This window comes from Morus notabilis, unplaced genomic scaffold, assembly GCF_000414095.1.
Source record: "Morus notabilis unplaced genomic scaffold, ASM41409v2 Scaffold73, whole genome shotgun sequence".
NCBI classification, from domain to species: domain Eukaryota; kingdom Viridiplantae; phylum Streptophyta; class Magnoliopsida; order Rosales; family Moraceae; genus Morus; species Morus notabilis.
Window position 1 is genome coordinate 1,352,092 of NW_010358777.1, and position 10,833 is coordinate 1,362,924.

The 10,833-nt window shown below is 36.7% G+C and overlaps 1 protein-coding gene across 4 annotated transcripts; it reads left to right on the top strand.

Moving 5' to 3' along the window:
• Positions 1-4,854: 4,854 nt before the first annotated feature.
• Positions 4,855-10,188, top strand: LOC21409212 (proline-rich receptor-like protein kinase PERK9). 4 transcript variants are annotated; one of them, XM_024162510.1, is made up of 9 exons: positions 4,855-5,160; positions 5,292-6,899; positions 7,321-7,731; positions 7,830-7,916; positions 8,483-8,553; positions 8,644-8,720; positions 8,854-9,001; positions 9,531-9,692; positions 9,777-10,187. In XM_024162510.1, exons 2-9 carry the CDS (start codon positions 5,747-5,749, stop codon positions 9,984-9,986), a joined length of 2,319 nt encoding a protein of 772 aa, XP_024018278.1. In that variant the 5' UTR covers positions 4,855-5,160; positions 5,292-5,746; the 3' UTR covers positions 9,987-10,187. The 4 variants fall into 4 exon arrangements, with proteins under 4 accessions (XP_024018278.1, XP_024018279.1, XP_024018280.1 ...); XM_024162511.1 differs by having other exon boundaries at positions 5,403-6,899; XM_024162512.1 differs by having other exon boundaries at positions 5,462-6,899.
• The last annotated feature ends 645 nt before the right edge of the window (positions 10,189-10,833 follow it).

Consider the following 10,833-nt stretch of genomic DNA (forward strand, 5'->3'; position numbering starts at 1 on the left):
CCAATTAAAAGTAGACTTCATACGGCATCCAGATTTTACTGCCGTCGATCCTCACATAATTGCAGGTGGGAACAAGTATTCGCCGTGGTTCGATGTAAGTTACGAATTTATACATAAATTTTTTTCTCTACTTCATAATTTTAGTTATTTTTTATCTCACAATGAGTTTAACTATATCATTGCATAACAACGTATGTAAGTTTGTTAATTTGAAGGATTGTGTTGGAGCACTAGATGGTACGCACGTTCCATGTGTGCCTCCCCGTGAAACGGCCAAACTTTACAGAAATAGAAAGGGATTCTTCTCGCTTAATGTGCTTGCAGTTTGCTCATTTGATATGAGATTTACGTACATGCTATCTGGATGGGAGGGTTCAGCACATGATGCGAGAGTACTTGCGTCCGCGTTAGATCACCCACGGAAACGATTTCCGATTCCGCCACCAGGTAAGTGAGAAAAACGCCTATATGTACATCTACACGTAATTCAGAAACTGCATCTAGATTATAAGTGTTGATTGTGATTACTTAAATACATGTAGGAAAATTCTACCTCGTCGACTCAGGCTACGCAAACAACGAATGTTTCATGGCACCATATCGGGGAACAACATACCATTTGCAAGAGTATAGGAATCGACGGGGTAGAGGCTTCCGCAGTGAACGTGAATTGTTTAACTACACGCACTCCTCCCTGCGTAATGTAATCGAAAGAAAATTTAGTGTGTGGAAGACCAGATTTCATATTTTGAAAACCATTAACCGTTACCCTATTGAAAAGCAAGTTAAGGTTTCGGTTGCATGTGCTATAATTCATAATTTTATCCATATGTACCGTAATGGAGATAGACTATTAGATCAGTACTCACAGGATGGCGTTCTGGTTGTTGACATTGATCCACAGAATGTTGAAGAGGATATCAATGACAATAACAACCACGAAGGACAACCATTAAATAATGAACCGGAACTGGAGATGAATGCGTTAAGGGATGCAAGAGCACATACAATGTGGGCAGTGTACCGTAATCGTCGTACGGGCTAATAATAGTGTATGGAGAATTGCGATATTAATTATGTATATATTTGTGACTATTTACGAGACCATTTATAATGGAAACTCATCTTCTAGTAATTTTTTATATGGTATTTTAATTTATTAAATGAAGAAAATGACTACATTGTTTTTAAATTTATTACTACTTACAGATGATTTAGTTTTATTTGTTCAAATTAAATTACATAAAATCAATTAAATGAAAGAAAAAAAAATTTCAGGATACTATTCACAACTCAAGAATTAGTTGAAACAAACACAAACTCAAGTAAATTCTAATCTCAAATTATAATTCAAATTTACACAACCAAATACAAACTCAAGTTATAACTACAACTCAACTCAAAATTTACACTCAAATTACATAACTCAAAAATGCCAAAAGAACAGGCCCTAAGTAGGCTTGCAAAGATAAAAATGGGCAAAAGTATAAAGCACACAAAAACTCATTCATTGATAATACTATTCATGTCATCAAGTTTTAAATTAAAAATTGAAATCTATTATTCACTGCCACTAGTTATTTGAGGCTATTGTCAGATTCTGTGCGTTTCTATCATTAATTGTTAGGATGACAATGAAGCACATGCATGAATAAAGAAGATTTGTTTATTTGTCTACTATTTTTTTAAAGAAAATATTTGTTTAGTTGGACCAAACAAAATATATGGGCGTGTGATTCAGATAATGTGAAATGACAGTTCTTGGAGATCTGCTCGAGATTAAGAGCATTGCTTGGCTGAAAAGCTTTAAAACAAAATATGATCAATAAACTCACAAAAAAGAGGACAAATTAACTCTACAAGTCAATGGTGCTAGGTGAGACAATTGGACATAATTAATGAATTATGCATTAATTGATGAGAGCGAGGGAGTGGATGACTTGCTTCTAATTGGGTGGAATATATGCACTATTGTAAACGTAGATGTGATTGTATAAAAAATTAGAAGGATGGCATGCAATTGGCCATTTATTTAAAGCAAAGATTGATGAGCTAAAGCTTTTAAGCAAATTATTATGCTTTTCCCTTTTTACAATGCTTCAGATTATCTTATTGGGTACATAGTTTTTGTGTTATTTCCTTGCACAATTTTATTGTCAAACTAGTTGTTTGCTCAATTTTTTTTCCCCATGAGTTTTGGTATTCAAACTTACGACTTTCGTACTATGGGTCCTTTGGTCTTTCCTCGATTGGAATTCTCCACAAATTGTAGAGGTAATATGTTAAAAGAGTTATTTGTGTACTCAATTATTGGTGTGTTCTTTTAGATTCTCATTTATGTGTTTCATTAGAACTTACTTATCGATCTAGTTCAAATCGTGATTAAATTTTGTATGTTATAAGTTCAATCGATTTAGTATTAGTGTGTGTATCTCTTTAATTCGGAATGTAATTACCTTAAAAAAAAAAAGACTGCAACATTGATGGTTTGTGTGGAATTACTGCAAAGCTAATTCTACCACAACATCCTTTGAAAAGATCAACGAGACTTCCATTACTGGGACAAAATGTTACCGAAAAAGTGTAATAAAGTAGAACTTGTTTTTGTTATGCTTGTTGGTTCGTTGGCGATCCCCACAAGGGAGAGCCCCAAATCCATTTTTTTTGGTGCACCAAACTAATTTCATGTTACTGTTCCTAGGAAGTACAAATACGTAACTTAACAATGTATAAAGATATATCTCTCTCTAAACAAATACCTATAAAGTCTTGTTGCATGTTGCAGCATAAGCAAATCGATATCTAATCTTTTAATTAAAAAAAAAATCGATCTCTAATTTGATATGTACCTACCTAATGATGCGATTTGACTAGTTTATTGGTTTCTAAATTACATGTGGCAGCATTGAAGTTACTCATACGTATTCAGTAGACATCCTTTTGATAGGCATGCTAAACTTGGAAGAGTTTAGAATTTACGCTGTAATAATTAGATGCACATATGAGAATTTAAAACTGTATAGAGGTTTTAATGTGTGGTGTGGAGAGTGGACCAGTGGCTTTTATCTTTTGATTTGTCTTGCGGTGAAAGGAACAAACGTGCGTGGCATGCTTACTTTTACTCTTTGTTGCCACCGACACTCTTAAAATAGTGTAAATATGAACTTAAAGCACTAAATAAATAGAAAAATGATGTTAAAGGGCGAAAAAGAAAAAGAAAAGTGGCAAAATTGGTGTCCAAAGCCAAAGGATCTAGTATGATGATTGCTTTGAAATCTATCTCCCAAATCCACATCAGCAACCAGTTTGTTGTGGAGCTTCACGTGCAGCAAATAACCCAAAATTTGATTGAACAAATTAGACCCCACCATTTCCCTTTCTAAAGTTTTTCCATTTTCACCAAAATGTCCTTATTCAAAATCCACTTCATTCACATTGCTAACATTAAACTGTATCATCATACTCAAAAGTGGTAAATTTTATGAACTAATGAGTTGGAAAAACATATCTAAATTTTTAATATAATGTAATTATTATCAAATAATGAGAAATTGCACATCAAGTCACTATCAATATTCATTTAAACTTCTAAATTTTAGTCGTTTACATTAAGTACTAGTTACTATTGTTGTAAATTAGCTGCCTCATTTCTTTGTTGTTTGTTTGTTTTTTTCTTTCTCTTTATCATCACAAGATAATATGAGTGTTTTAAAAAGTGGATCTGAATAGATTCCAGCACGACTATGCTCATCATAATTCCCTGCCATCTCCAAATTACTTTTTTTTTCTCTCTCTTTAAGAATCCAACATTTTTTTTTTAAGAACTAAGGGGTTGACAACATTTAATACATTATGCTCTGTGCTTGTCATTGTTGTAATTGAGGAATTCATTAACTATAAATACAGCTCAATAATCTCTCTTATTAATCAAGTTCTGAAATTAATTTATACCTCGAGTAAACTGACCATTAAAACTAAGTAGAATTCATGGCATTAAAATACAGTAGTCAAACTTAAACCAAAGAAAACTCCAAATAGACAGACAATTACAGTCATCATCCCATTTGTTTATGGTTCCCCAAAGACAAAATCAGCCTTTGGAGCCTCTCTCTCCTTTATTTATTATTAATAATTTTCTTTTATTATTTTTAAAACCCTTTTCATGCTTTACGTGAATAAACAAGAAAGAGACTTTAATTATTTTTAAAAAAATAAGAAAATAGAAATAATGGTTTAATCCATAAAAATTAGGAGTGACAATTTGTGTCATATGCCGTATTTTGATCGTTTTTTTTTAATTTATAGTTAATCCGAACACGACCCGTGACACAAAATTTTTTAAAAATCGCAACACAAACACGACACGATTACTTTAAAGGTTGATACGACACGACACGAAAATGACTCGTGACACGAAATTGACCTGTGAACCTGAACTTGACACGAAAATTGTATACTTTTATTTAGCTTCTTTTACATATTAAAAATAATTTAAAATTCATAACACACTAAAATACAATAACATTCATTAAACTTAAGCAAATAATAATATAAGATTTAGAATATAACTATCATGATATTACAAGTTCATAATAAAATAAAAAAATATGATGAAAAATATATATATATATATATTTTAGTTTTTTATCAATTTTATATCGTGTTCAGATTAGACGAATCTAACTAATAATTACTTTATATTTTTCGTGTCAATTTTAAATCGACTTAATTCTAATTCAAACATCTTTTTTCTTAACTTTAACCTGTAAAATTTATCTCATTTTTAAATCGTACTATCGTACGTTATCTATATTGACGGCCCTAATAAAATCTTTAGCGTGCGTTTATGTTGCTTAACATATTATTCAGAGTTTCTGTTCAAAAAATTGCGAGGAAAAGAAGAAAAATAGTTGTGAGATTGAAATTATTCTTCTGGGTCGCTTTCATTTCGTCTCACTTCGTTGGGATTTTGGGACCCCACAAAGCCGTGTGTGGAGCCTCCAACGATCCTCAACGAGAACAGAAAACGGAGAAGTTTCAAGATAATTATTCAAGATTGGCTGCAAATAGGAAACATCCATGTTTCGTTTTTGGCTTTGTTGATCGCTGAACAAGTAAAACAAACGAGTGGGAAAGGAAGGAAGGAAGGAAGTAAGGAAGGTAAGGGATTTTGGCTTAAAAAGTTGCCATTTTTTATGATAAAGATTTTAGGCTATTGATTTGAGTTTTTTTATTTTCTTTTTATTTTTTTTTTCTTTTGAGGCCCAGATGATGAAAATTCAGTTTTGTAGGATTGTGTTGTGTTTGGTTTGAATTTGCTGATGTGGGTTTTGCTTGAAACGTTACTTGGTGATCCGGGATTTGCTCTTACTTACAAGTGTTGTGTGCTGATCTGTGGTCAGCTTAAAACTTGCTCGTAGTCTCTGTGTTGTCTAAAAGCTGTTACTGTTGTTGTTATAAGGACGCTCTTTGGGCTGAGATTTTTTCATTTGGGAGAAAGTGTTTCGGCGGTGAAGTTTGGTTTTGGTGATGGTGGAATTTCACATTTTTTGAAGTTTTGGAATCTGGGGTTTTCTAAAGTTGGAAACATTGTACTGGGGTTTGGTTAAAGTTGTGGTTGTTTTGACTGATGATGTTGCGAGGGTTTTGTGAATTATACCAGAGCTTGATGCTTTTGGTGCGTGAATTAGATGGGACTAGGGATTGATCCATTGTCCTAATTTGGTTTTTGGACTGATAGTGATTGATGGCAGCTTCATCACCCTCACCAAATTCACCTCCTTTAACCGAGCCACCGCCTCCTAACTCTCCCACAACAACACCACCACCCTCCTCAGGCCCTCCTCCTCCTCCAACACCTGTTGCATCTTCACCATCTTCTCAGCCCAATGCCAATCCGCCTGAAACCACAAACTCAACTGCCAACTCTCCGCCGCCTACGTCCTCTCCTCCTCCAGCCACACCATTGTCACCTCCACCACCACCACCTGTAGAATCAGCACCCCCATTGGCACCATCAGCACCTCCCTCAAATCCACAGTCCCCTCCACCAACATCACCACCGCCACCGCCGCCTTCATCAGATGCCCCACCTCCGTCAACCTCCGGTTCTTCGCCACCACCAGAAACTTCACCTCCACCATCACCACCACCACCTAGTTATACTCCACCAGTGAGTTCACCACCACCACCTAGTTCAACTCCGCCAGTGAGTTCACCTCCACCAGTGAGTTCACCTCCACCGCCGTCATCCAACCCACCTGCAAATTCCCCACCTCCACCATCGCCAAAACCACCCAAAAAATCACCTCCACCACCATCACCAATGGCACCTGAGAGTTCACCCTCGCCCCCAGCATCTTCACCACCGAAAAGTTCACCCCCTCCACCCCCACCACCAAAATCTGTTCCGCCCACAAGTTCTTCTCCACCTTCACCAACATCTATTTCCCCTGAAGAATCACCTCCTCCATCAGCATCAATACCTCCCAGGAATGCACCCCCACCTCCTAGGATTACTCCTCTCGCTCCATCAGGTTCTAATCCAACACCTTCGCCTAAAAAGTCTCCTCCAAAGCAATCACCCCCATCACCTATTATACGCCTATCACCTCCTCCTTCCTCACCTGTGTCCCCCCCACCACCTTCTCGTTCAATCTCACCGTCGGATAATGGAACTTCGAACAATTCTGACCCCAATGTGCCAGGAAGTGCAAACTCCACTGGTGGTAATGGAGGAATTGGTACAGGAGGTGTAGTTGCAATTGGTGTGGTTGCTGGCATAATAGTGCTTAGTCTCATTGGGTTGGTTGTCTGGTGTCTAAGAAAGCAAAGGAAAAAGATTTCAGGCCGTAGTGGTCACATTATGCCATCTCCTCTGGGCTCTTCCCCCAAATCAGGTAAATTTTTGTCATGCAAAATGTATGTTTACCATGTTAGCGGCGTCATCCGCTTCTTCAACGTATATCTTGCTAGTTGCTCAGAAGTAGCTATAGCTGCAGACTTCAATGAAATTGCAGACCTTGCGTGTTGATATCATTGCAAAATGTGTGATAACTGATTATCAAGCACTAATTTGTGCCTTTCTGGGTGCCAACAAATACGAAGTTTGAATATTTTTGGTTTAGTGTTCAAGGATTACAATAGGTTGAACTATAGTTAGTAATTTTGATTCATAGCTTCTCATAGAAACCAATCATGTAGATTATGTCTGGCATTAGATGAAGACCAACTTGCTGGTACTTATATCTATATTTCTTGTTAGTGTTTTTGAGATCGAGGATTGAAAAAGAACTGAAGAGGTTTATAACATGCATTTAGATTCAGGCTTCTTGAAGGCACATTCTTCCGCTCCCCTTATAGGAAGTGGTCCAAGCAGCGATTTTGTTGACTCTCCCACAGAACCAGGGGGATTAGGCAATTCAAGATCATGGTTCACATTTGAAGAACTGGCTCAGGCCACAAATGGCTTTTCAGATCAGAACCTTTTGGGTGAAGGAGGATTCGGTTCTGTATACAAAGGACTTCTACCGGATGGGAGAGAAATTGCAGTGAAACAACTAAAGATTGGTGGAGGCCAGGGTGAAAGAGAATTCAAAGCTGAAGTCGAGATTATTAGCCGCATACACCATCGTCATTTGGTTTCACTAGTTGGCTACTGCATTTCTGAGAATCGCAGGCTGCTTGTCTATGATTACGTCCCTAACAATACCCTTTATTACCATCTTCATGGTAAGGTTACAAGTGAGATTTGAAAAATGATTTTGTGAAAATAGATGACTTGGCTGAAGAATGACTATGTTATTTGGTGTGCTCCTCATGTTTTGTAGGGGAAGGTTGGCCGGTTTTGGACTGGGCAATACGAGTTAAAGTTGCAGCTGGTGCAGCTCGTGGAATCGCATATCTTCATGAAGACTGTAAGTTTTTGATGGATGGTTTTACTCAGGATTTTAGCACATTTTTTCCACCAAATACGGATCAACTGTTACCTTCATACTGTTAACATCCATATTGTAGTAAAGATAGTTTCACCAATCGTATGTTACTCATCTCCCATATATTAGCCAAGGTCTTAGGAGGGAATGAATGGTTCAGCACTTCAAACCTTTTGGTTGTTTAATTCAAACATTTTACCCATTTCGTTGTATGGATTGACCAGATACAGGCGGGTTAATCTTCAGAATTCAGAATCTAGCTTTGAGGATCATTCAAATTCCCAATAGTAGAAAGTAGAAACTTTGTTTAGATTAAGGTCCCCTTCCCGCCCCATGTCCATCCCTAGTTTAGAAGATAAAATTGGTGTTAATTTGAGCAAATTATGATACGGAGATCTCTGCCTTTGTGCTTATATAGTAGTAGAATCAAGCAAATGAGAATGGGATCCAATAGCCACTTTGTTTTAAACTGATTCAACGACTTTTTTTTTTTTGGCTTGGAATTTTTCATGTTAAACAGTATATTTATTTCCTGTTCTACATACCAGGTCATCCTCGGGTCATTCACAGGGATATCAAGTCATCAAACATTCTTTTAGATGACAATTTTGAAGCTCGGGTATCTAGAATGTTCTGAGTCATTTTTAACAGTACACTTTACTAATACATTTTACTAAACTGCTCTTTTTTCTTCATTTCCACTATTCAGGTTTCAGATTTTGGGCTAGCCAAATTGGCCCTTGATGCGGATACACATATAAGTACACGTGTTATGGGAACCTTTGGGTATGTCAAAATTCTCTCACTTTCATCAGATGATCACCAATGACTTATGATGAACCTTTTAAAGGCATTGTTCAAGTCTTGAAATTTTCCTATGTTACAAATTAGAAGTGACCTTTTCACTGTTGATTTCCAGATATGTGGCCCCCGAATATGCATCAAGTGGAAAGCTAACTGAGAAATCTGATGTGTACTCTTTTGGTGTTGTGCTTCTGGAGCTGATTACCGGACGGAAGCCTGTGGATGCATCCCAACCGTTGGGTGATGAGAGTCTAGTTGAATGGGTAACTTCTTGATGCTGGCTAGTGTTTACTCTTTTTTCCATTAAACATTAACTTCTGCAATTTTCTTTCAGTATTGGGTTTTGGTTCTACCCAAACAATCAATTGATGCCTCACAGCCGAATCTTTTGAATATACTTTTTGCTTCAATTATCTGGTGCTGTCTGTATAATGAATAGATAATGTGGTAGGACTTCTACTTGGGGATAAGGAGATAACTTTTGTTATACACAAAGTACCCGCTCCATGACCTTGTGAGTCTAGAACTGTAGGATCTAGAGAAATTTTGTGGAGTTTATGTTCCTACTTGTGTTTCTAAACTATACAAGGCAAAACTATGTTACTCTGTGTGAAAATCATATTTGCTGATGCAGAGGTATATACACATATATCTAATGCATAACATGATAAAAGGTTGTTCAATCAGTGAAAAAGCTAGGCACGGGACGAGCAGATTTGGGAAATACAGTCTATTATATTTCATACTTAAAATGTCAAACTTTCATGACAAAAGACTCGTAATTCATTTCAGGCTCGACCTTTGTTAAGTCATGCACTTGAGAATGGGGAATTTGATGGTCTGGTGGATCCAAGGCTTGAAAGGAACTACGTTGAGAGCGAAATGTTTCGGATGATCGAGATTGCTGCTTCCTGCGTGCGACATTCATCTGCCAAGCGGCCTCGGATGGGACAGGTAAACCAATTTGATCATGGTAAAACGCTTTAAAAGAAGTTTCTAAAGTACAAGAACATCTTTCTTAGCACACTTGCTTCTCAGGTCGTTAGAGCTTTTGATAGTTTAGCTGCCTCAGACATAACCAATGGAATGAGAGTTGGCGAGAGTGAGGTATTCAATTCAGCACAACAGTCCGAAGAAATAAGATGGTTTCGAAGAATGGCATTTGGCAGCCAAGATTACAGCACAGATTTTTTCAGCCAAGACAGCTTGAATAGTGGAGAAACCAGAGTAAATATTGCAGAGACTTGAATCCAAGGGGTCAATCACGTAGTTAAATTTAGCTTCCACATATAGATATAGAAATCAGATTTTTTGTCCTGTAATTAGTACAAACACAATGAGCATTTTTCATATCGGTCAATATCAATAGTGGTCATTACTTGTAATTCAATTTTGTTACATGAAATTCTATGTACAGAGGAGGCAAATACATGCTTCTGTTGATTTCTTCTTTGCTTTTCCAATAAGCCTTATTTCTTTCTCTCAATCTTTTTCTTTTTTAACTAGCGAGAGAAGTGATTATAGATTTTAGTGCCATAACAACTTGTTAAACTTGGTTAAAAAATAAAGGAAACCAAATAAATGAAGAAGAACATAAGCTATGGATTACGAACTGCGCAAAAAATTGAAGAGAAATGTGAACTGCTAGAAAGAGGTGTCTTTATGTTCAAAGAAAGTGTGAAGGCTGGCTCTAATTGGTTACATAAGATTTCAGTTATAACGGCTAGTTCAAGGCATGAGACTGTAGCTTGTGACTTAATTGGTCCACATGTGCGGTTCTTACTGGTCTAGATGTATCATATATAGACGTTGTATCAGCTCTAAACTGTAAGTTGTTTTTCCGTTGCATTTGTTTAGAGAGTGCTATGGTTTGAGAGATTGTAAAGAAAACAGAATCAAGTTTTCTGGGTTTTCCTATCGGGTGTGAGCTGTGTTTATTTCTCGAGAAAATTCCCTGTATTAAGAGGAAATCAAGTGCTAATCTCTGGTGAGCACTGAGGGTGTAATTACAACATTTGATTAGTGGATTAACCCTGACTTGGATGGTCCTTTTGAAAAATAGGCTTAAAATGTGTAATGTGTTTAATGAGTAGGC

What these genes read in the sequence shown, in the direction of transcription:
- LOC21409212 (XM_024162510.1), top strand. Translation starts at nt 5,747, where the DNA reads ATGGCAGCTTCATCACCCTCACCAAATTCACCTCCTTTAACCGAGCCA. An exon ending in GGGCTCTTCCCCCAAATCAG is followed by an intron (nt 6,900 to 7,320) that starts GTAAATTTTTGT and finishes ACATGCATTTAG; the next exon opens with ATTCAGGCTTCTTGAAGGCA. An exon ending in ATGACAATTTTGAAGCTCGG is followed by an intron (nt 8,554 to 8,643) that starts GTATCTAGAATG and finishes TCCACTATTCAG; the next exon opens with GTTTCAGATTTTGGGCTAGC.